This window comes from Peromyscus leucopus, chromosome 20 (assembly GCF_004664715.2).
Source record: "Peromyscus leucopus breed LL Stock chromosome 20, UCI_PerLeu_2.1, whole genome shotgun sequence".
Classification (NCBI taxonomy): Eukaryota; Metazoa; Chordata; class Mammalia; order Rodentia; family Cricetidae; genus Peromyscus; species Peromyscus leucopus.
This window is the reverse complement of record NC_051080.1, coordinates 22,343,397-22,369,685: the sequence shown is the minus strand read 5'-3', so window position 1 is coordinate 22,369,685 and position 26,289 is coordinate 22,343,397. Positions and strand designations below refer to the sequence as shown.

The 26,289-nt window shown below is 39.8% G+C and overlaps 1 protein-coding gene across 3 annotated transcripts in view; it reads left to right on the top strand.

Annotated features, from left to right (window-relative positions):
• The window catches only part of Adcy8 (adenylate cyclase 8), a 217,365-nt gene that overhangs the window by 106,833 nt on the left and 84,243 nt on the right, over positions 1-26,289 (top strand). For all 3 annotated transcript variants that reach the window (XM_028876027.1, XM_028876026.1, XM_028876025.1), the window contains exons 6-7: positions 16,623-16,781; positions 20,146-20,416. In XM_028876027.1, the coding sequence (XP_028731860.1) occupies positions 16,623-16,781; positions 20,146-20,416 (430 nt within the window). The remainder of the gene's footprint in view (positions 1-16,622; positions 16,782-20,145; positions 20,417-26,289) is intronic.

Genomic DNA, 26,289 nt, shown 5'->3' with positions numbered 1-26,289 from the left:
GATTTGCAGCAGCAGACCCCATCTGTCCCCATTTCTGCCTCTTACTAGACATGTGGCCATAGATGGTGGCTTAACTTAGAACCCCATGCCTGCCATGCAAAATAGAGATCAATGGATTCCAATAGGAGTGTTTCTTTAAAACCCCAAATAGGTAAATAGGTGACATGCATGTTGTCATAACAGAAACACTTTTAACATTTGTTCTATTTTAAATTATATGTATGAGGGATATGCACCTTTGAGTAAAGGTACTCAAGACATCTAGAAGTAGCCAGGTGTTCAGTATTTGGAATTATAGGCAGTTCTAATATGAGGGCTGGGAACTGATCTTGAGTCTTCTATGTATGCACTCTTAACTGCTGAGCCATTTGTCCAGTACCATAGAAATACTTCTAATAGACCCTTGCAGATGGGCCTGAGTTGGGTGGTAGAAAATATCCCTTAACACAGTTACAAAAGCTCTTCCTTTATCATGCCTTCTAGCCAATGCCCTGAAAATAATGACAGTTAATTGAGTTTATTGAACACTTAGGGTATGTTGGGCACTGAGGAAAAGGTTTTGTGTATATTAGTCCCTTACATCTTCATGAAATCCCTAGGAGTTAAGTGGGGATGGCAGGTAAACTATTGACACACTCTATGTGGCTACACTGGTAGTCAGAGCTATTGTCAGAATCAGTGTCAGCCACAGACAGCTAGATATACTGAATGGCCTCATACCAACCAACAGATGCCCCAGAAAGAAGTTACCGTTGGCAAGTGAGGGAAATGGTACACACATTGATCAGATAATGACTCAGAGTCACATAGCTCGTCAGTGGCAGCACAAGACTGCCAATCTGGAGCCATCCATAGTCATAACCAATATGCATTCTGCCTCTCAGCCCTACATATATTGCTCCCAACACACAGACTCTGCCATCAATACATAAAGGATCAATGAATATCTTAGGAGACCTCATACCCATTCCTGAAAAAAATAGCAGAGCTGATATTAATGGAAAAATTCAGCAAATATCCAAGAATAACTTGAGAATAAGCCCCAGGCAAAATAACCTCATAGCAAGCATATTCCATTGAAAACACTTGACTTAGAAACAAGCACTTAGGTAGTTAATGGTGGGGGATAGGGGCTGAATGCAACTTTATTTCTAATGAAGCATTCAGTGCCATCTTATGCACGTCTGTTCATAAAAGTCAATTAATTAAAATAGGTTTAGATAATAGTTTCTATTACATAGATTTAAAAGTGGCTCCAGATGGACCCTTCTGACATACCCTGGGTCTATTCTTGGGATCCTTAATAGCTGAGGAGATGCCAGAGTTGACACTGGGCTCTGCTCTCTACAATGCTTTCATTAATGATCTATAAAAGGTGTCCTTGATGAATCTTAATGAAATTTGCAGAGCAGAGTCTTTTCAGTGCAATTGCTAAAAAGCTGCAAGAATGACTCCAGAATGCCAAGCAGGAACAGCGTTTCCCAGCAGCTTATTTAGAGCAGAGGTCCCAATCCTTGTGGCAGGGTTGCTCTGCCAAGCAATACGGTAGGACAAGGACTGAAAAGCAGGAATCATCCTATTTCTTGTCACTTAAGGAAGAATGCCAAAGCGCGCGTCTCTCAGCTCCGTTTCCTTTCCCTTTCTCTCCACTTCTGCTTCCTTCCTCTTCTCTTTCTGCTGCTGCTCCTTCTCCCGCTCTTTGCTTCCTCTTTGAGTTCTTCTCTCCCTCTCTACATCCCTCTATTTCTCGTCTGTCTCTCTCACACACATGCTTTTTCTCTGTATCTCTCCCTTCTCCCCCGAGCCACCATCATTCTAATGCCTCTTCCTCATCCTCTTTGAAAACATCACAAGAAATGGCTGCATTGTTGATTTTCTCGTTGCTGTTATGAAACACCTGGCAGGATGTAGCTGAAGGGAAGAAAGGTGTGTTTGCCTGCAGTCCATCACGCCTGGCCAAGCATGGTGCCGGGAACATGAGGCTGTTTGCTCAGCTCTCTGGGCAGATTGAGAAGCAGAGAGATGAATTCTGGTACTTATCTAGCTTTCTCTTTGTTATTCAGTTTGAGATCCCAGCACATAGGATGATGCCACCCACATTCAGGACATATCCCTTCGGTTAATCCTCACTGGAAATGCCTAAGCATGTGCCTCATTAATTCCCTGGGCTAGGGTTACCAAAACTAATTAAATCAATGATTGAGATTAGCCATCTGAATAGCAGTCATAAACCTGTACTCCTGTTAAGATGCAGTCATTTGAAGGGCTTTCAGCACCTATCTCGCACTTATAGTCAACAAAACTAATGTTGGGGACTGTTCATCTGTGGGCAATTTCACTGAATCAGTTCCACACCTTACTTCAGTTAATAATACAGAAGCCCTATGAGAAACTATTACTTTCTTCAGATCAGATAAAAAAACAAGCAAGTGATCTGTAGACAAATGACACACAACATGTCAGTGGCAGAAGCAAGGGCATGAGCCCAAAGGCAGGAAAGTTGTTAGAACAATTCTGTTATAGCTGCAGGGTAGAAAAATGGGAACCCACTAGACAACATAGTTTACATTAGTAGTGCATAGCACAGGAGAGTACTGAGCCTTTGTAGAAGTATACATGGAATAGTAGACATAAATGCTATTGGGCAGTTTCATTTTTAGAGTGACTATAGCTCTCCAAATCACCAGAAGCAGGCAAAGCACAAGGAACCAAGACTATAAGTCGCACAAGTAGACAGGGTCTACAATGTCCACTCCAAGCTTCAAGTGGATTGCAGTCATTACAATTCCCCACACAGAGGTGAAGGAGGACACCACCAAATCCTGACAGTGATAGGTTGGGCCAGCCTCTACCTGTTTACAGAAACCAGTTTTTTTTTAACTTGCAGGAATTTTATGTGCCAGATGATACCAAGATGGACATTTTCAAATCAGACATGAGAAGAATGTTTACATCACAGTGACTGGAAAACTTTACAAATAGCATTCTGTTCCCCAGAGATGTTTGTGAGACATTTCTAAGCAGAAATCTGGGTCTGACTCTCAAATTCAGTGCTCTATGGAATGTGAGGGAGGCCACATCAGTCCTCACAGACAGATCCAATTACATATCAGGAAATTCTCATCCACAATTGGAGACTTATTCCATCTCCTAAAATTGGGCTATGTTGCCCATCACAGCATATATATATATTGTGTGTGTGTGTGTGTGCACATGTGTATGTGTATTTATCACCAGGTTGGTAGACACATGTGAGTTAGAATAAATAATGTATTCATGAATCTCTGATCCTTGCTTAATACTTTCCACATTCTTTGTATTAGGATTGTTGAGTGTCTGGCATTTTAAAAATCAGCAAAAGGGCAAGACTGGAGTTTAGGTTAGATCACCTTACCAGTTTAGATATGAAGTACTGGCAGGTCCTTCAAATTCATATTAACCTGGTAACTGTTTTTGTGAGACACTTCTTGAGCCTTATGATGTGTGGAATGAATGTTCTGTGGATTGGATCAGAGGTGTCTGACAGAAGGGTTTGATTCTGCTTCTTGGAACACAAATGTCTAAGCTGTTTGCTCCATTTGCCCTAATTTTGACAGCTACGCCTCACCTCTCCTACAGCTGCAAATTACTATCTATATTTGTCAAAGTTTTGTTACAGTCATTTTTATTGCTCTTAAGTAAAAACTATTAAGAAATTTGTAAGATGGGTATAAAGGATGGTTCAGAGTAGAAGGCAGTGTCCGGCTGGTGCCATGGCTACCGTGATGATCGGCCCACACCTCACTGTGACTCTGAAGCACCCCAGCAAACTCAGCAGCTTTGTCAAAGGGCACTTTCATTAGCCCTGTTGGCTCTGGGGGTTTATTAGTAGAAGACACATTGTCTGGGTATTGGATTGGGTCAGCTCAGAACCTAGTCTAGATACTTCTTTTCACGCTTATCTTGAAATGAAACCATGGAGGATAGTAGGAGAGTACTGTAACCAGACTTGCAGATAATACATGAAATTCAACCTTAAACAATATACTTCTTTTTTAATTTTATTTTGTTTAATTAATATTTTTTTCATTTATTTTACATACCGACCACAGTTTCCCCTCCCTCTTCTCCTCCTATTCGCTTCTCCCTAACTCTCATTTACCATCCTCCCCATCTACTCCTCCCTCTCCATTCAGAAAGGGACAAGCCTCCCATGAGCTTGAACACATCACGTTAAAATAGCACATCAAGTTAAAATAGAACCAAGATCCTCCCCTTTGCATAAAGGCTGGGCAAGGTAATCCAGCACGGGGAACAGGTTCCCAAAAGCCAGCTAAGCACCAGGGACAGGCACTGATCTCACTGCTAGGAACCTTACAAACAGACCAGGCTACACAACTGTCACACACATACACAGGGCCTAGGTCGGTCCCATGTAGGCTCCCTAACTATTGGTCCAGGGTCCATGAACTCCCATGAGCTCAGGTTAGCTGTCTCTGTGGGTTCCCCAACTATGACCTTGACACCCCTGGCCCTTACAATCTCTCCTCCTGCTCCCAAGAGAGCAGGAATCCCAGAGCTCAGCCCAGTGCTGATCTTACTAGATAAAGGCTCTCTGATGACAATCAGGGTAGTCACCAGTCTGATTACAGTAGATGGCCAGTTCAGGCACCCTCTCCTCTATTGCTAGGAGTCTTAACTGGGGCTAGCCTTGTGGATTCCTGAAAGTTTTCCTGGCATCAGTTTTCTCCCTAGCCCTGAAATGCCCACCCCCCATCAACATTTCTCTTTAGTTACTCTCCCCCTCCTCTGTACTACCCCCAACCTGCCTCCCATGCCCAGCCCATCCAACCTGCTCCCTCAAGTTCCCATCTCCCATCTCTCCATCCCCACCCCAGTTTACCCAAGAGATCTCTTCTATTTCCCCTTTCCAGGGAAATCCATGCATCACTCTTTGGGATCTCTTTGTTATCTATCCTCTCTGGGAATGTTGATTGTAGGTTAATTATCATGTACTTTACTCCTAATATCCACTTATGAGTAAGTACATACCATGTTTGTCTTTCTGGGTCTGGGTTACTCAATCAGAATGGTTTTTTCTAGTTCCATCCATTTGCCTGCAAATTTCATGAGGTCATTGTTTTTTACAGAGGAGTAATACTCCATTATGTAAATGTACCACATTTTCCTTATCTGTTCTTCACTTGAGGGGTATGTAGATTGTTTCCACATTCTGGCTATTATGAATAATGCTGCTATGAACATAGTTGAGCAAGTATCCTTGTGGTATGATTGAGCATCCTTTGGATATATGCCCAGGAATGGTATAGATTGATCCCTATTTTTCTGAGAAACCACCATATTGATTTCCAAAGTAGCTGTACAAGTTTGCACTCCCACCAAGAGTGGAGGAGTGTTCCCCTTGATCCACATCCTCTCCATCATAAGCTGTTGTCAGTGTTTTTGATCTTAGCCATTCTGACAGGTGTAAGATGTTATCTTGGAGTCGTTTTGATTTGCATTTCTCTGATAACTAAAGATGTTGAGCAATTCCTTAACTGTCTTTCAGCCATTTAAGATGGTTCTGTTGAGAATTCTCTCTTTAGATCGGTACCTCACTTTTTAATTGGATTATTTGGTATTGTGGTGTTTAGTTTCTTGAATTCTTTATATATTTTGGAGATCAGCCCTCTGTCAGATGTGGGGTTGATGAAGGTCTTTTACCACTCTGTAGGCTGATGTTTTGTCTTATTGACCATGTACTTAGCCTTATAGAAACTTTTCAGTTCAAGAGGTCGCATTTATTGTCTATTTTAGTGTCTTGCTACTGGTGTTATATTCAGGAAGTGGTCTCCTATGCTTATGCCTTCAAGGCTATTTCCCACTTTCTCTTCTGTCAGGTTCAGTGTAACTGGATTTATGCCAAGGTCTTTGATCCACTTGGACTTCAGTTTTCTATATGATGATAGATATGGATGTATTTGCAATCTTCTACATGTTGACATCTAGTTATGCCAGCACCATTTGTTGAAGATGCTTTCTTTTTTTCCATTGTGCAGTTTTGGCTTCTTTGTTGAAAATCAGGTGTTGATAGGTGTGTGAATTTATGTCAAGGTCTTCAATTCGATTCCATTGATCTATGTGTTGGTTTTTATGCCAATACCAAGCTGTTTTTATTACTGTAGTTCTATAGAAGAGCTTGAGGTCAGGGATGGGGATGCCTCTAGAAGTTGCTTTATTATACAGGATTGTTTTAGCTATCTTGGATGTTTTTGTTTTTTCCATATGAATTTGAGTATTGTTCTTACAAGGTCTGTGAAGAATTATGTTGGGATTTGTTGGGAATTGTGTTGAATCTGTAGATTGATTTTGGTAAGGTTGCCATTTTTACTATATTAATCCTACTTATCTATGAACATGGGAGATCTTTCCATTTTCTCATATGTTCTTCAATTTTTTTCTTCAAAGACTTAAAGTTCTTGACATACAGGTCTTTCACTCGTTTGGTTAGATTTACTCCAACATATTTTATATTATTTGAGGTTTTTGTGAAGGGTGTTGTTTCTCTGATTTCTTTCTCAGCCTTCTATCATTTGTATACAAGAGGACTACTAAGTTTTTTAGTTAATTGTATTCTGCCACATTATTGAAGATGTTTATCAGCTGTAGGAGTAACCTGGTAGAATTTCTGGGATCACTTATATATAGAATCATATCATCCACAAATAGCGAAAGTTTTACTTCTTCCTTTCCAATTTGTATTCCCTTGATCTCCTTTTGCTGTCTTATTGCTCTTGCTAGACCTTGAAGTACTATATTGAATAGATATAGAGAGAGTGGACAGCTTTGTCTTGTTCCTTATTTTAGTGGAACTACTTTGAGTTTCTCTCCATTTAATTTGATGTTGGCTGTTGGTTTGCTATATATTGCTTTTATTATGTTTAGCTATGTTCTTTATATCCTTGATCTCTCCAAGATCATTATTATGAAGATGTATTAGATTTTCTCAAAGGTTTTTTTCAGCATCTGAGATGATCTTTTTTTTCCTTTCAGGTTGTTTGTATGGTGGATTACATTGACAGATTTTTATATGTTGAACCAACCTGCATCTATGGGATAAAGACTACTTTATAATGGTGGATGATTTTTTAAATGTGTTCTTGGATACAGCTTGCCAGGGTTTTATCGAGTATTTTTGCATCTATGTTCATGAGGGAAATTGGTCTATAATTTTCTTTCTTTGTTACATCTTTGTGTGGTTTGGTTATCTGGGTAACTGTAGCCTCACAGAAAGAGTTTGGCATTGTTCCTTCTGTTTCTATTGTGTGGAACAATTTGAGGAGTGTTGGTATTAGCTCTTTTTTGAAATTCAGGTAGAAATCTGCACTGAAACCATCTGGCCCTGGGCTTTTTTTGGTTGGGAAACTTTTAATGATTACTATCTCCTTAGAGTTTATAGGTTTATTTAAATAGTTTATATGGTCTTGATTTAATTTTGGTATGTTGTACCTATCCAGAAAATTGTTCATTTCTTTTAGATTTTCCAATTTTGTGGAGTACAGGTATTTGAAGTATGATCTAATGATTCTCTGGTGTTCCTCCATGTCTGTTGTTATGTCTCCCTTTTCATTTCTGCTTTTGTTAATTTGGATGTTCTCTCTCTGCCTTTTGGTTAGTTTTGATAAAGGCTTGTCTATCTTGTTGATTTTCTCAAAGAACCAACTCTTTGTTTCATTGATTCTTTGTATTATTCTCTTTGTTTCTATTTTCCTGAGTTTGATTATTTCCTGTCATCACTCCTCCTGGATGAGTTTGCTTCTTTTTGTTCTAGAGCTTTCATGAGTGGTGTTAAGTCCCTAGTGTGAGATTTCTTCAAATTCTTTAAGTAGGCATTTAGTACAATGAACTTTCCATTAGCACTGCTTTCAATGTGCCCCCTAAGTTTGGGTATATTGTACATTCCTTTTTATTGAAATCTAGAAAGTCTTTCTTTATTTCTTCCTCAACCCAATGGTAATTCAGTTAAGAGTTGTTCCATTTCCATGAGTTTGTAGGCTATCTGTAGTTTGCGTTGTTGTTGAATTATAACCTTTATCCATTGTGATCCAATAAGATACAAGGGGTTATTCAATTTTTTGTATTAGTTGAGATTTGCTTTGTGACCAAGTATGTGGTCAATTTTGGAGAAGGTTTCACGAGGTGCTGAGAAGAAGACAGATTCTTTTGTGTTTCGGTGAAATGTTCTGTAGATATATGTTAAGTCTGTTTGAGTCAACACCTGCTAGTTCCCTTGTTTCTCTGTTAAGTTTCTGTCTGACCGACCTGTCATTGATGAGAATGGGGTGCTGAAGTCCCACACTATCAATGTGTGGGGTTTGATGTGTGATTTAAGTTTTAGTAATGTTTCTTTTACAAATGTGGGTGCCCTTGTATTTGGGGCATAATTGTTCAGAACTGAGACTTTACCTTGATGGATTTTTCCTGTGATGAAATGTCCTTCCTCGTCTCTTTTGATTAATTTTAGTTTGAAGTCTATTTTGTTAGAGATTAGGATAGGTACACAAGCTTCATTTTTAGGTTCATTTGATTGGAAAATTTTTCACAACCCTTTACTCTAAGGTAATGCCTGTCTTTGAAGTTAAGATGTGTTTCTTGTATGCAGCAGAAGGATGGATCTTGTTTTTGTATCTGTTCTGTTAGCCTGTGTCCTTTTATAGGTGAATTGAGACCATTGATATTAATGGATAGTTATGATCTGTGATTATTAATTCCTGTTATATTTTGGTTTTGTTGGTGATAGTGGTGGTTTGTGTGTTTTTCCCTTCTTTGGGTTTTGCTGGTGTGAGATTATCTATTACCCGTGTTTCATGGATACATCTAACTTTCCTAGGTTGGATTTTTCCTTCTAGTACTTTCTGTAGGGCTGGATTTGTGGATAGGTATTGTTTAAATCTGGTTTTGTCAGGAACTATATTGTTTTCTCTGTCTATGGTGATTGAAAGTTTTACTGGGCATAGTAGTCTGGACTGGCATCCATGATCTCTTAGTGTCTGGAAAACTTCTGTTCAGGACCTTTTAGCTTTTACAGTCCCCATTGAGAAGTCGAATGTAATTCTGATAGGTCTACCTTTATATGTTACTTGTTCTTTTTCCTTTGCAGCTCTTAATATTATTTTTTATTCTATATGTTCAGTGTTTTGATTATTATGTGGTGAGGGAACTTTTTTCTGGTCCAGTCTATTTGGTATTTGGCAAGCTTCTTGTACCTTCATAGGCATGTCCTTCTTTAGGTTGGGAAAGTTTTCTTCTATGATTTTGTTGAAAATACTTTCTGTGCCCTTGAGCTGGAATTCTTCTCCTTCTTCTACCCCTATTATTCTTAGGTTTGGTCTTCTCATGGTGTCCCAGATCTCCTGGATGTTCTGTGTTAATCATTTTTCAGAAAATTTAACATTTTCTTTGACCAATGAATCTATTTCCTCTATTATATCTTCAATGCCTGAGATTCTCTTTTCTATCTCTTGTATTATGCTGGAGATGCTTGAATCAGTAGTTCCTGTTTGCTTACCAGATTTTCCATTTCGAGAATTCCCTAGGCTTGTGTTTTCTTTATTGCCTCTATTTCACTTTTCAAGTTTTGAACTGTTTCCTTCACCTGTTTAATTATTTTTCTTGGCTTTCTTTAAGGGATTTATTGATTCCTTCCAATTTTTTTGTTTGTCTTTTCCTTGATTTCTTTAAGGGAATGTTTCATTTTCTCTTTAAAGGCCTCTGTCATCTTCATAACATTTTCTTTAAGGTTGTTTTATTCTGCTTCATCTCCGTTGAGATGTTCAGGTCTTGCTGTTGTAGGACCACTGTGTTCTGGTGGTGCCATATTGCCCTTTATGTTGTTAAATGTATTATTACACTGGCATTTACCTATCTGTTCTTCCAGTTGGTGTAGGTGGTGCTTGTTCCTGTGTTGGCTACTGATGTTGCCTGAAATAGTTGACCAAGGGCAGGAAGATCTGGTCAATGGGGGTGAGTGGTGCAATGGGTCTTGTGGGAACCAAATCCAGTGGGTGGTAGCAGTGGTGTTGCTGCCTGCCCACAAGTCTCTCACCTACTGGCCCCACGGTATACTTCTTGAGGTTCATTTTCATCATTTGCAGAATGCTGCTGATAATGACATGAGATCACTTTTAAGATTCCACATCTGGACAAAGCCCTCAGCAAATGCAACTCTCCTCCATAATGAGCTTCTTTCTCTTTATCTGGAGAATTAAAGGCACTCTTTCTCCTGAGCACCTGGACTCTAGTCAGATCTTAGTACTATATGTAGCTCTGTCCAGTTGACAGTTTAGCTAAGTTGATTGAAGCTCTTCTGACATGAGTAGAGGGAAAGCAGACATCATTTTAGCAGGAAGGAGTGACTAGAGTCATGAATTCATAACTTCGTATTGGTCTGACCATAAGCATCCTTTAGAGAACTGGTATCCTTTAGATTAATTAGTAGCTAATACTGAGTGTTCAGCATGAACCAGGCTAAACGTTCCCTCCACACGGATTATGAACCATTTTTACAGCTCATCCTCCTTTCTATTACATTTGTAAAAACAAACTCAAAGATTAGCAGCACTATCCTAAGACCCACGGCTAGTAGGTAGAAAAGCGTGACTTCAGCTACAGTGTGTAGTCCATGCCTCTCAGTAGGACTGAAGAAGCACTTGGGCTGATGGAAGTTCAATGTCTATCGCAAACCCAAGGAAGTGATGTTCTTCATCCCAGAGGAATAAGGGATGCTTTGCCCAAGTTAGTGTCTTCATGCAACCATTTGTTTAGTAGTAGAGAGAGTTCAATTTACTAATCAATAACTGCCACACCATTCTTGTCATACTGCCAGCAACTTCTACAGATGGACTAATCTCTTTGAAAGGGAATCATTGGAAGTACTTCAATAGAAAGGAACATTCTGAGGCCTTATCTGTTACCATACAACTGTACCGTTTTCTCTGGATAGTTCAATCACAAGGAATGTCCTCAGTAGTCTGCTTGTTGATTGTCACATTATTTGTCCATGGAACTGTCAAATAGTAATAATAGCTATTATTAAAAGGGTTCTTATTTAAAATAAGTCTTAAGGGCTGGAGAGATGGCTCAGAGGTTAAGAGCACTGACTGTTCTTCCAGAGGCCCTGAGTTCAATTCCCAGCAGTCACATGGTGGCTCACAACCATCTATAATGAGATCTGGTGTTCTCTTCTGACCTGCAAGCATACATGCAGATAGAGCACTGTATACATAATAAATAAATAAATCTTCTAAGAAGAATGTAAGTCTTAAATGGAAGCCTAACATGAGGAATAGACTCCATCATGCTCTAACAGAAGGGAGCAGATTTGCAGCACCACACCCTCTCCTAGCTAGTCAGGCCTAAGATACCTCAGCAGTTCCTCTGGACTCTTAGATTCCTCTTGAGACGGCCACAGGGTTGGGAAGCAAGAAAGCCAGTAAGTTGTGTCCATGAGGCAATAATCACTTCTGAGCATGGATGATTCGTATGTGCTAAGTACTATACTAACTAAACCTGAAAAGTGCCTGCCTTCAGGAGCCTCAAGTCATTGGAGAAGGCATAGGATGATGGTGTTGATGATGCAGGAGATCTGTGGTCATTGTCTCTTCATTATGGCTTACTGCACACAGCACAACACCCCTGGATTCCTCTATGAAAGAGCTGAGCAAGTGCTGTCCCCAATTTCCTTTTTAACTCTGAGAAGACCCACAGACCTCCATCAAGAGCTGGTCTTGAAACTCTGTATTGATGGATCTTTGTAAAAAGGATCTATGCTGTGCATTATTCATTACTTCTACATAGTTTTATTCTCAGCTTTATTTAAATCAAATCCCAGACAGAACAAAATAGAAGGAATGCAGTAAGGAAATATTAAGTGTCCTTATGACTTTCATCTTGTAGAAGAAAATGAAAAATCTCTCTTTTCATTAAGACACTTCAGTGCATTCCTGCATAGTGATAATTACCTAATGACATTAGCACAGTGTGCTGTATAATACTCCCTCATATTCATTGGCAAATCATTTTAACATCTGTTATCCCCCTTGGGGATCACAACAATGCAGACACAGCCTCATTTTACAATCACTGAGCCTCTAGGTCAGCCTAGGTTATCTTCCTAGGTGGTCATACCAGGAAGGCATTGTACTTTCTTGCAGAGTCTCTACAGTGCTAGTTCGGTGCTGGAATCCTGCTTATCAGCTCTGTGGCTACATGAAAATCCACTTACTTTCCTTCATCTGCAATTAAAAACCAAGTTGTCCTTAGTATTCCAAGTACACAGTTTCTCTCTCTCTCCCTCCCTCTCTAATTTAATCTTGAAAATACTGTTATTATTCGCATCTTAGAGATGCAGGACAAAGGAGTAACATTTCTCAAGGAATGTAGCCAGTGATGGGCAGAGTAAGATGCCAACTCAATAGATTGGCATTAGAGTACATGATACTAACCCTTAAGCCATAGTGATAATATGTAATTAGAAAGATGTAAATATGGACAGATGGTTGATCAGCCAGGATAGTATAATTTATGCTGAAATAAGTATGATATATATTATGTTGGTTAAATGGTTGTGCAATGTTTGTTTGTACTTGTTGAGATCTTACTCCAAGAACAAGAGGCAGAACCTGTTGTCTCAGACCTCAGTATGTTTATCAAAAATGTCCACTGAGACCTCTTGTCCAGGAGCAGGCTGGGTGCCTGACCCTGTTACAAGGAAGAAGGAGGACAACCAACAGCGGAGGGTATTCAAACAACATTGCAACCTTAAGAATAGGAATGTCTGAGAGGTATATCTGCTGTGGGAGCATAATGTGGGAAGCTCAGATGTGGAGAGAATTCTCTGTTTTGCTCAGAAATCCTCTATTGGAAACTGTAGCTTGGCAGTTTCAACAGGAATTCCCCAGTCATTTTTGCTAGATGTTATAAGCACCCAGTTTAATGATATTTTGCTGCCTATGTGCTGATTGTTATTTGTTCTTTTACTCCAAAGCCTTATCTGGAGGGAACTCTCCCTGTTCTGCCCAGCATTATCAACTGGGAGCTGCAGCTGACTGCCTTAAAGGGATTTATTTCTCTGGGTATTGCAAGCACCCAATATGATGGTTTTATCTAACTGCTACTTGCTATTTCGTCTTTTACTTATGCTTGCTACATGCTTAATAAACTCACTCTTCCAAAACCAAAATCCTGGCTATGGTAGATTTTTCTCCAGACGGAACAATAACAAATATCTCCCAACAGCTCTGTGGTTTGAATAGCAGATTCTTTTTTTCACTCACAATTCATATTTGTTATGGGACAGTGGAAAAAGGAAAGGAACCATTCCTTGTCCTGATTCAAGGATCACGGTTAAGAAACTCTATTTCACGACAGACTTTCCATCCTTGTCCCTGCCTCTTACTATCTGACTACCCCCCCCCGCCCCCGTTACGCAATGTTCCATAGCCTTGGGTATACAAGTGATGTTGTAGATGTATCAATTTAAATGAAGAGTGACAGACATTTAACACTTGTTGAGAGAGAGAGAAAAGTGTTCTCATTAGAGACAAAACCCTTCTGATAGGCTAACCAGCTCTAAACACATACGAGCAACACTAAAGGAATAATACTTTTAAACATGTTTACAACTCAAAAAATTTTGTTTTCCCAATTTTTAGTGAGAGCAGTGAATTTGAACATAAAATGTTCAAGTTTTTAATCCAATTCCACTCAGACTAGAATAGGGTTACATCTTAAGAAACCCTGAAAATATAATAAATTGAAAATGCATTTCAGGGAGGCTACTTAGTAAAGAGGACCCTAAGAAAGACACAGGGATTGCCCAACGACAGAGAAATGGATGAGATCTACATGAGAAAACTGGTCGTGAGGTGGGGAGGGGTTGATGAAGGGCAAGGATCAGGGGAAAGAGAGCTTAGCGGAGCAGAAGATCCCAGCTGGATCAAGAACTGAGAGGGAGAACAAGGAAAGAGAGACCATGATAAATGAAGACCCCATGGGTGTAGGAAGAAGCAAAGTGCTAGAGAGGTCCCCAGAAATCCACAAAGATGCCTCCAAAATAGACCACTGGCAGTGGTCGAGAGAAAGCCCGAACTGACCTACTCTGATGATCGGATAGCCAAACACCCTAACTGTCATGGTAGAACTCTCATCCAATGACTGATGGAAGCAGATGCAGAGATCCACCACCAGGCCCCAGGTGGAGCTCCGGGAGTCCAATTGGTGAGAAAGAAGAGGGATTGTATGAGCAAGAGATGTTGAGACCATGATTGGAAAAAGCACAGGGACAAATAAGCAAACTAGTGGGAACACATGAACTATGAACCAATAGCTTGAGGAGCCCCCAACTGGATCAGGCCCTCTGGATAAGTAAGATAGAAGATTAGCTTGAACTGTTTGGGGGGCCCCCAGGCAGTGGGGCGGGGACCTGTCCTTAGTGCATGAGCTGGCTTTTTGGAGCCTGGGGCCTATGCTGGGACACTTTGCTCAGCCTGGGTGAAGGGAGGAGGGAACTGGACCTGCCTCTACTGAATATACCAGGCTGAACTGAATCCCCATGGGAGTCCTTGCCCTGGAGGAGATGGGAATGGGGGTAGATTAGGAAGAGGGCAGGGAGGGGGGCGGGAGGAGGGAGGACAGGGGAATACATGGCTGATATGTAAAATTAAATTAAATTATAAAATTAAAAAATAAACACACAAAATGCATTTCAAACTCCTCATCTGCCAGATTCCATGGTTGTTTTACACCATTGAGGATTAACTGGTTACTGTTGTAAGCACATGGTTGAGTTCAGTCTGCTTCTTGTTGCCTGTGCCTAGCATAGAAGGGATTGTGCTAGTACATGTCCCTGACCCAGAAGTAAATATTGAAACTCAGAACTCAAAGTGAGGCTTCTAATGAACAAAAAGAAATGTGTATTACCATTAAGTAAATAATAATTAAAAAAAAAAACCTGTTAAGCCAAACCATCATCATTCAGATCCCATATAATCTGTAGCACCCTAAGGCCAAAGTCAGGTTCCAAGTTTAATTATTTTTACACCCAGCTTTAAAGGCTATCAGAGCTACATCTGTATCTCACAGAGGTAGACAGGTCTCACAGACTCATACCCTTGGCTGTCATGGCATTAATAAGTTATAACAAAGCACTGCATAAGTCTGTCTGGTAAATTTTCTTCTACCTTGATATCCGTCAGTTATTCCTACAACCTCCTTAGAAGACAATGCATCATTTTTATGTCATTAGTAAATGGGCTCACATTTTACCACCAAAGCTCCTTATTTTGAATATCATTTCAAGCCAAGTTGCAGATATTCAGAGCAAAGATTTTGATAAATTATATAGCTTGAGTTTGGCCAGAAGATTCCTGAAAACATGGAAACATTTTCAAACTTCTACTGTCAAATGTTCTCTTCAGAGCAATGGATTCATTTAAAAAGTTAGTTTCTCTCTCTCTCTCTCTCTCTCTCTCTCTCTCTCTCTCTCTCTCTCTCTCTCTCTCTCATTCCTAAGCCATCAGCTTTAGTTTGAAGTAGCAAATAAAGATGGCCTTTCTCAAATATTTCCAAGAGGGATTATTAACAGCAATATCTTAACCACAGAAAAATAAGAAAGCTTGAAGCATTTGTCTTTTAACCAAAGAAAAATAAAAAACCCTCACCTTTGACAACTATTATATTTTTATAGCAATGAAAATTTTCAAGTTATATTCTTTTGAAATATCATATGCTACCATTTGAAAATCTACAGAAATATCTTTTATCCATAAACTAGAATTGCCTGGAATGCTCTGAGAATAAAAAAGAGATGAACACTTGTACCTAGAGAAAGTCCTATCCTGGCAGCATCATCCTCTTTGCTCAGGATGATTCTTCAATATCCACAAAAGACAACTGTTCAGTGCTAAAATTGAATCTTAGTAAGCCCTTTCAAGGTTAAGACCTACAAGCATTGTATGGAAGTCCAACATCTTTCCTGACTCTCTGTAAGTGCACTAGATGGGTCTTGGATTGTGAATCCTGTATTTCAGAGGCTATTGCTTTAAGGAGTAAAAGGGAAAGAAAGGGTTTTGATCAAGAAATAATGGGGTGATTAAATCATCTTTGTATTTGTAAGGAATAGTTGGAAGCTATATCCAACAGCAGAAATGGGGATCCCAGAATCTGTATGAGACTTGATTGAAGGACAATGTTCACAGAGACCTAATGAGAAGAAAGCCATAAAGCTTTTTTTTTTTTTTTCTGAAATAGAACATGCACTGAAGTACAGTGCTAACAATCTACTCCAAGTTTATTCACAGTTGGGTACAAAAATTGTTGGTGTCATTTCCAGAAACAAAGGTGACAAGATAAGTTTTGGGAGTAGGTTTAAAAAAAGAATTAAGATGGCTCAAAAATCTAAGGACTTTCAGAAAAGAACAGCGTCCTTCCAGTTATTGGGGAACCAAGAAAGTTTCATGGAAGAAGTGGCATTTGAATAAGTAAGAGATAAATTTATGGAGTAGACAGTTATGGTTCTGTCCTCTCAGCCCAGTGATGGTCATTTTGGCCTAATTAGTCTTGTCTCTCCATTCATCTGTCAACAGGTATGTGAGATCCAGAACAAAGCATGATGTTGACATGCGAATTGGAATCCATTCAGGCTCCGTGCTATGTGGTGTGTTGGGCCTGAGAAAATGGCAGTTTGATGTCTGGTCTTGGGATGTGGACATTGCAAATAAACTCGAATCTGGAGGGATCCCTGGGTAAGCAAAGCAAAGCCTTTTCTTGCCTAACTTTTTCATTGTCTAACTTTGTGATGCTAGATTTTCTGTGTACATAGTTGAAGATAGAACTCTAGGAAGCGGTTATTCAGGAGGAGGTCAACTATTAACGCCACATACAGTACTAGCCTGAAAATTCTAAGGAAACACCCCAGAAATGACAAAAATGATGAGCCAATGAGGCTGATGAGGTGCTCACGTCTCTGTCCTGCAAAGTATTGGTTCTTTGACTTGGCCACATATTCGAATCACGTCACTATAAAATACTCATGACCAGAACTTACGTTGGTTCATCTAAAGTGAAGTCTTTACAGTATCAATTTTAAGTTTTTAAATCAATTGTAATGAGCAGCCAAGATTAAAACCTGTTGACCGCCAATGTCTACATGACTGGGCTCTATTCCAAAAATTCATTGCTTTCTTTGAAAACTCATCTGCATTCCAACTCTGGTTGGCAAGACTGGTTGATACTGAACTTCCAGATACAGTAGTGTCCTGGAAAGCAGAACTAAAGTGGTACCCAGATATTGGAGTTTCACACTCAGAATTTTTAAATCAGTGTGTCTGGGGAGGAGCCTGAGCAATACACCTTTCTAGCAAGTGTCTTGGTGACAGTGATATAGCTGGTTTCCACATTATACAAAGACTACTGTTCTTGAGCTTTTTGTCAAGTGAAACAACATATATTAAATCTTTCTTCCATGTTCAGGAGACTCTAATTATGGCTGTGCTTATAGTAGCTAAATTTTCAGATGTCCCATCTCTATCTAACACTGCTATCATAATAGGGCAGTGTACCTGTCTCTGCCTAACACATAACACATGAAGGAGCAGTGTACATCCATTGTCCTGGGCCATTCTTAACACCTGCAGGAGGAGAAATAAAAACCAAAGGGGAGATGAAAGAAAAGAGGAGGAGACAAAAGAGATAAGAGGAAAGAGAGAAAGGGAGGGGTAGGGGGGAATGTGTGTTACCTAAGGCTATGGGAGGAATCAAATCACGTGATTAAATTCATGATGGCAAACAAATCTTTGGCTGCAAAAGATAGTATTTAGGTAAGGAAAATGCTACACGACTGTTAGATTTTATTTACTATCATAACTATCATGATTATATTACAAGAAAATGTCAGGTTTAGCTGACAGGCAACACATGAGAATAATATTCCCTGAGCACAGATTCAAGTCCTTAGAGGGAAAAGAAGTCACTGGACCATCATCTCTGAAAAAGCTTCACTTCAAAACTCAGATTAGGGGCAAAGACTTCCTAAAGTAAACATCAGAATCCTAGCTTTATCAAAAAGCATCCCAATGTATCCTGATCAGAACTTTGATAGAATAATTGGTATTAAACGAAGGCGAAGATCCCTTTATCTACTAAAAACATAGTACTCACTTAATGTAGGCAAGCATCAGTTCCCCTGAACACAGAGCAGATTGATACAATGTAGCATCCAGATGAAATGCCCAGGGAAGTAGGTATTTAGTATGGTTATTTTAAAAAGGAAATCAGCCATCAGACTTTGCAAAATCCTCATAGTTACATCATTTTTCCTAAGAGAAAAAGGCAGTATCCTCTACTGTTTAAATCTTAACTTGATTTTAAAGAGCAGCTCAGGGCTCCTGCCTTGTGGAATATGAGTTTCTGTGCTTCAAGGTAAAATACCATGGAAACATTTTGGATTTATCTAGCAGGTGTCTCAAGAGAACCCAGGCTGCTTTCATACATTTGCTTGATTATCTCGGTCTTGAAATCGATACATTTGGAAGATGTGGAGAATGTGCCCTAAATGGGCAGAAATGCACCATCTGAGGTTTTGTTTCTGCAATGAACCATTCTTCCCAGAAAGCAGGAATTTGACAGATAGGTTAAATGGTCAGAGGAGGCAGTAGAGGACATACCGAAAGCACAATGCATTCTTAAAAACCCCTAAACTTAAAAGTGAAAGAACTGTTCATTGTTTATTTGAATATATTGCTTCCGGAATCACAAAACCCAGGCAGAGAATTATGCATCCACTTTATTCCTCCATTTACTCAGAGGAGCACAGAGTCAGCTTTAACAAACTGTTAAGTTAAATCTGGAAGTAGGACACATTTAGCAAAGCATGCAATCACATGGTGAATTGAGAGAAATGACAGTGGCTTGAATGGCTGCAGACAGCATGGGGGCCAATACTGAAGGCACGTCTGACAGTGTGCTCTGAATGGCAGAATCAGGGACAGAGGCCACATTCAGATGTCAAACTGTCTCCTGTGAGCCTTGAGGAAGCCTGGGATATACCACAGAGAGATCACAGTGGCATTTTTAAGAATATTCTGAACAATTTAAAGTGTGTGTTTTCATTGCTGCAGTTTTGTTCTGTATAGTGTTTTGACTACTTTACACAAATCAGCTCTTGCATACCCACAATGACATTATGAGGTTGGGTCTATTACCTTTGCCATGTTTGTAGGTGACAAAGAGACTCAGAAAAGTTAAGTCATTTTCCTCCGAGTCTTCTAGCTAGCAAACAGAAGAGTTAGAGTAGAAACCCAGCCATCAAGAAAAAATGCCCTCCATCATAATTCCTTTGCTATTCTTCCCATACCACAGTACAACACAGTAGTTATCCGACTCAAACAGTTGCGAGAAGAGAAAGTATCTCCCTTCCAAACAAGGAATTACAGCCTGAGGCTTCCATAAATCAAGTTTGATCCTAATCAAGCCACATATTATTTAATTTAAAAAAAAAAAAAAGAAAAAAAGAAACTTGGATTGTGAGCTACATGAGTTACTTAGTTTGTGAATGAGCCTTGACCGTTGCCAGCTTGAGGGTTCCATGTTACTCTATGCTCCTTTGGATATACGTTAGAGGGGAAATCACATCTTCCAGTACTTTTCTAAAAAATGATGATCCATGTAACCCTGTGCACATACAGAACTGCACCTTGTAAACAAGTTGGAGAAACAAGGTGCTGATATATAAAATGTAAAGTGTTGGGGCAATCTCTGAGACATAAAGGGAGCCATGCTGTAAGAAAATATAGTTATAACTGGAATTCAAAAGCATCCCCATCATTTGTGTTTCCAGGATAGCCAACACCGTTGAAAGAAATCACTGGCTCATAGGGAGTGCTGAAAGTAACAGAAAAAGCCAAAGGATGTTCTTCATAGGGATCACACAGAGCCATCTGTGTGAGGCTATAGTGCCCTAAGATGAAGGGTTTCTGGCTTCATCTTTGTTTTTCCCTACACTTCTGGGGGGCCAAATTTGTCCTCAAGAATGTGTTGTTGCAGTGTCCTATGTACAGCCCTAATTGGGCAGCATGATAAATTATAATGATCCCTTCTCTCTACACACAGGAGAATTCACATTTCCAAAGCCACACTGGATTGCCTCAACGGTGACTATAATGTGGAAGAGGGCCACGGTAAAGAGAGGAATGAATTCTTGAGGAAGCATAATATAGAGACCTATTTGATTAAGCAGCCTGAAGAGAGTTTGCTATCCTTGCCTGAAGACATAGTCAAGGAGTCAGTGAGCTCCTCGGACAGGAGAAACAGTGGGGCAACATTCACAGAAGGATCCTGGAGCCCAGAACTGCCTTTCGACAACATAGTGGGCAAACAGAATGTAAGTCCTTTCTTCCTTCTTCCAGTTAGCAACAAGTGCATGCCTGAGTGAATCTCCAACCAACAGCCTCAGAGGAAGGCAATTCATCTTTAACCTTTTCTCTACTGAGCACCATAATTGAAAATGATCAAACAAATTTCCTCAGGACAGAATTAACCTATGTGCACAATTTCAGGAAAGGGCAGAAATACCACGTTCCTGACACCCTCTTATGTTTTTGATGCTAAAGATAAATGCCCTGTGAAGCAGAATTGTATCTATCCAAAAAAAAAAAAAAAAAAAAAAAAAAGCTCATATAGAAAAAGTTCAATGTCATTAAAAATGCTTATGTATTCGAGAATGGCCCCCTCTAGCCTGTGGTCCTCAGTCTTCCTCGAAAATTCAAAGTCAGGAAGGCAGCCTTGATGGGGAAATAGGAGGGTAGCATTGGATGGTGCTGGGGTGCGTGCTCTAGAGAAACATGCAGTTTCAGAAGCACTCACTCCTATGATTCTAGTTTTCTACCCTGTGGATTTGCTTCTGATATGACAGAATGGCTACAAAATCAGTACATAAGGAACAAATCACTAATAATCAAAATTAATTTTTAAAATTATTTATTCAGATATCAGTATCACATTAACCCTGATGAGACACTCCAGCTCTGAGAGGCACTGCAGAGATGAGGTTTAACCAGGCTCAGAACCCAGGTGGAGAAAACAAGTCATCCTGGAGCTCCCATTCAGAACACCAGCCAAGTACCAGCTCTAATGAGCGTTTTCCCTTTATCCATCGAGACAGAGCGCATGCAGTTAAAGTTATGTAAAATGGTCTAATTCTACCACAGTTTTTAAAAGAAACAAATAGGAAAACCCTATGTCCAGGATCTATCTGTTTCGGACATGTTCCCAAGCCAAACAGAAGCTGAGAGTGCTGTGGAGTACATAGACCAAATCAAACAGTATTCAGATTTTTTTTTTTTTTTTTTTGGTTTTTCGAGACAGGGTTTCTCTGCATAGTTTTGCGCCTTTCCTGGAGCTCACTTGGTAGCCCAGGCTGGCCTCGAACTCACAGAGATCCGCCTGCCTCTGCCTCCCGAGTGCTGGGATTAAAGGCGTGCGCCACCACCGCCCGGCCCAGTATTCAGATTTTATGAAGACATTAAAGGATGGGTTTTTGTTATTGTTTTGTTTTGTTTTGTGACAGAATCTCACTATGTAGCCTCTGTTGGCTGTGTAGACAAGGCCAACCTCAAACTCACAGAGATCTGCCTATCTCTACCTCCTGAGGGCTGGGATTAATGTCAGGCACCACCATGTCCCATGGTGATTTATCTTTTTATACCTGAAGACCTAAACATTTCTCATTAGTTCTTAGATTGGAGACATGCGTCTGTTAAAAAGCCATTTAAAGTAGAACAGGTTAAATGCTGAAAGTCTTCACTTTTTTTCTTCTTTTGCACTTGACAATTTGATGAAGGGTGGGGCACTGTAAGGCCAGGTTAACTTCAATTCCCTTCCAGTTTTGTGGGAAGGAGCTGTGAAGCAATGCATGTGCCAGATTCTACCAAGAAAAACTGCAGACTGAACTGTCCCAGCATTCCTTGCAATGTTTATCCTTAGACCTTCACTATTCTCTTGTGAGTATTTAATTTACACACAAAATAGCGTTATGCCTACATAGGTCATCAGGATTCCAGTGCTGATTTCTTTCCACCCCTGAATTGACATGCATGTTACAATCTCCAATAAACTAAAGAATGGGATGTGTACTTTTGGGAGTAGATGCATGGACAACTGAAAGTGTCCCCTCTGTTTCCTCTGCCTAGTACAAGCTGGAGCCCAGATGCTGGTTTTTATAGAGAAGGCCATATGTGCATCCTTACCTTGACATGCCTTAATAACTTCATGTTAAATTCTCTTTCCTAGCTGTTTTGATTTTATCTTTCTTTTTTTGAAAACTCCATTCAAGCTAGTTGTAGGGAACTAGAATAATTCCGTGTTGTTCTAATCTCAGTTGCTCCTGCCCTTGCTGCCAATAACTGAGAACCAAGAAAGGAGAAATGGAGATGTGTAGTTTCATTTCATGGCTGGTTGACCTGGTAGAATTTTTAGGAAAAATGAAAACATTTCTTTGTGAATTTCCTAATTTTGATGACATAAAATAGTTACTATAGAGGATATCAAAATAATCAATGTATTTGTACTGCAGATTTTGTACAATGCCTGAGGTTTGCTTAGATGAAACCTATCTGTACCATCTTCTGTGTGAATAATTGCAATTTATGTTGATGTCTTAATACTAAAGAGCCAGGAAATGTGTGATGATCTCTGGGAATAAGCACGTGTCACTAATAACATCTTCGAAATGATTGAGCTGATTAAAATTATCATAACCATTCAGAGTTTATATTTATGCTTAACTCTAGAAATCAGTGAGCCATATGCTCAATTCAGAGACTTAATATGTCCCTGGAAGAGATCAAAACTGGTCTGGCTGAGCCTACACTGTGCCAAAATACCCAATCAGTTCCACCAAGCCCAGACAAACTAGTGTTTGCAGAATATAGATAAACCACACTTACGCTTTGTTGGGAATTTTCCAGCCAAATTGGCCAGATGTTTTGGCTTCCATTGATTCACAATATGTGCTTAGAATTATTTTTAATGACATTATATAGCTATGTCATATTCTGTGTTTGTCCTTTGCAGATGTTCATGTAGCTAAATCCTCACATATTCAGTCAAGGGGGATTAATTGAGCATCTATTGTAATGCCAACTCTAAGGGGAAAAGGAGAAAGAAAGAATTAAAGAAAAACATTTTAGAGAAAAACTCAGTCAGTGTTTTGTATGTTTCATAAAAATAGAAATTACATCTGTTTTTCTCAACATTATTTGGTCCAAAAGTAAGATACTATCTGATAAATCACATGATGTGATTAGTTTGTTTAGCGGGCAAATGAAATGGTATCCATAGATAGTAAAGGAGGCAACGTTGGGAAATGAGAAAAGCAGACCTTGAAGAATACTCTACAGAAGGCAAACACGCTTCCTTTAAGGAGGCAGCGAAGAAGCAAATCAGTCAGGAGCCACCTGGGGGCATGCTGTCATGGAAACCCAGAAAGTTCAGCATTTTCAAGTGAGGAACCATCCACAAAACAAAGGTAGCCAACTGTTCCAATAACATGGAAAGTCAAAACCACCCATTGGAACCAGATTAAAGAATGTCACTGGCAAGATACAGAGTTGGTGAGAAGGTAAAATCAGAAGCCTGATTGTCATAGTTGATGAGACAGGAACACGAGACTCTCAGAACTCCAACTATCACCCTCCTCCCTCCTTCCTTTTAATTTTTGTCATTTACCAGTGGCTTAGAGGAACAAGTGAAATTGCTAAGAGCAATCCCTGACTCTGGTGAGTTTCCCAGTCCCCGTGTGCTTCATGTTGATGTTGGGCATATTCTCTGCTCCTATATGTCCATCCACGGATTCACTAAAGTTGATTGCTTGGGCCTGGCTGGGTGCTAACACACATGTTAGTTTTAAGCATCCTGAGGACCAGTGCTCTGCCACTCTGAATCCAGATATGTGAAAATGTTCTGCCCAGAGTCTTCATGCCTAGTCTTCCTGGGCATTGAATAAGTCACTGCTGGATCTTCCCATGCTCTAAATGTAAAAAAGTAATAAGACCAGAAGACAACTGGACTCCAGTACTTAAGACTATAGAAGTAGAAGTCAGTTGACCAAAAGAGACATACTGAGTATTTTTAGAGAATATACACCAATTTGAAGGCAAAGTTATTGGAGTCTCAGAAAAAAAACAAAGCTGAGTTTGAAATAATATTTTAGTTTCATACTAAGTATTACATTTGCTCTTCTGGTACAGTGCCTAAAATCTCTGTCTAGGTTTAAGTTCCTATGACTACCATGACTTATCAGGTCAATAGTCTAGATTCACTACTAGAAAGCATAGGCCTGGTCCTTGTCAGGAATGTAGACATCAGGGGCCTGGGGGATGCAGGGATTTACCAAAAAAAAAAATGTGAGTGGTACTTAAAAAATAAGGATATGTAACAACTAGGGAGTAAACACACTCTCTGCAGGGCTGATTTACAGTGACAGCCTTCCTGAGGATTCCATCTGAGTGCTACAAGGACCTTCAATACAATTTGCCAGGACAGAAGTATTTTACAGAAGAAACAGCACAAAATCTCTGAGGAAAGCCTTCAGGGCTAGAGAGAGCGTGATGGATAGGGGAGAGATAGACTCCAGGAGGAAACAGTTGAAAGCTTAGTCTCTCAAGCTTGTACAGTCTGTATTTTATTCCCAGGGGAGTGATGTGGAAGTGTAAGCAGGGCAGTGGTGTGATCTGATTTAGACTTTCAAGAGAATGCTTAACTTGCCTTCTGGTTAACAGATAGAAAGGGTTGGACTTAGACAAAATGGATCTTAAGCTCCAAATTTACAAGATGACAAAGGTGAAGCTTTTACATTGCTGTTAAATTTTTTGTTAAGAACAATAATAACTTTAATTGGATTTTTATGGCAAGTAAAATGCCAGGAGACACAGAGTTATGCTTTTAGGAGAGAGGATCCTTTTTGGAGTCTGGGAACTTTCTCCATGAGTGTAGGATGGTCACCTTCATCCCACCCATCCATTTACATGCAGGATGGCCTGAGATTCCACATATTAGTCTATTACTCCTCATGCCTCCTAAAAGGCTTACTTAGAAAAAAAGAAAAAACAACAACAAAAATTCAACTATTGGTACTACCAAAAGTACACATTAGTCATTCCTACTTAACAGATAGATATTGTTAACTTGAAGCTAATGTGTACATCATGGTGACTCTAAATATAAATGGGATTTTTATAATCCATGCAACAGACAGAAAGAGTATGGCTTCACTGTTTAGAATGTAGGTAAATGGGCAGTGGTGCTGTATGCTTTTTATCCCAGCACTTGGGAGGTAGATGCAACTGGATCTCTGAGTTGGAAGCCAGCCTGGTCTACAGAGTGAGTTCCAGGACAGCTAGGGCTATCATAGTAAGACCCTACCTACCTTCCCAAAACAGTTAAGGTAAATATTCACAGGTCACTAGCACAGTGAAATCTCATAGCAGCCCTACATAATCACTGCTTTGACACTAGACTTACACATAAGAAAAGTGTTTGTGGTTCTGAGACTCCAATTAACTTCCTAAAGGATATGTACCAAAAAAGAAAAAAGAAATGAAATTAGAATCAAGCTAGGTGTGACCTCCAAAACCATGTATTCTCCATCATACCACAACTCTTTCTCCTTAGTATCCTAAGTCTATTCAGAGTTTCCACTGTCTACTTTGATTTTCAAGTCAGTCAATCCTAGAAGCTGTGTGTGTGTGTGTGTGTGTGTGTGTGTGTGTGTGTGTGTGTGTGTGTGTGTTCTGAGACACACGGGACACTGGCTCTCAAAGGCTATTTAGAATATTCTGCTATAACGCTAGGAACTAACCAGATGTAATCTTCTACCTTACCTAAGTAGCTAGCTGTTCATCACTTGAGTATCCACCTAGTGACAAAATATTCAAGCAAGCATTCAATTTAGTTCCAGTTGGCCTGGATAATATTGAGACCAAAAGAAAATGAAATGCTGAGAGAGGTGCTGGCTGGGCTGGCAGGGATGAGACAGGAACATCCAAAGGGTGCTGTGATTTCTGTGTACACCACTGGGAGTTTTCTTAAAACCAGTTCTCTAAATCTTTTGGAAGAATAGCAAGAATTCTCACCTAATAGCTTTCCTGATTTAAATCTTCTATAGGTCTGTGGCTGATCATACAGTTCCTCATAGCAAACTGGTCCGACCATCAAAGAGTTTTGAGATCTTCAGATAAATCTCTGCAGGTCCCAAAA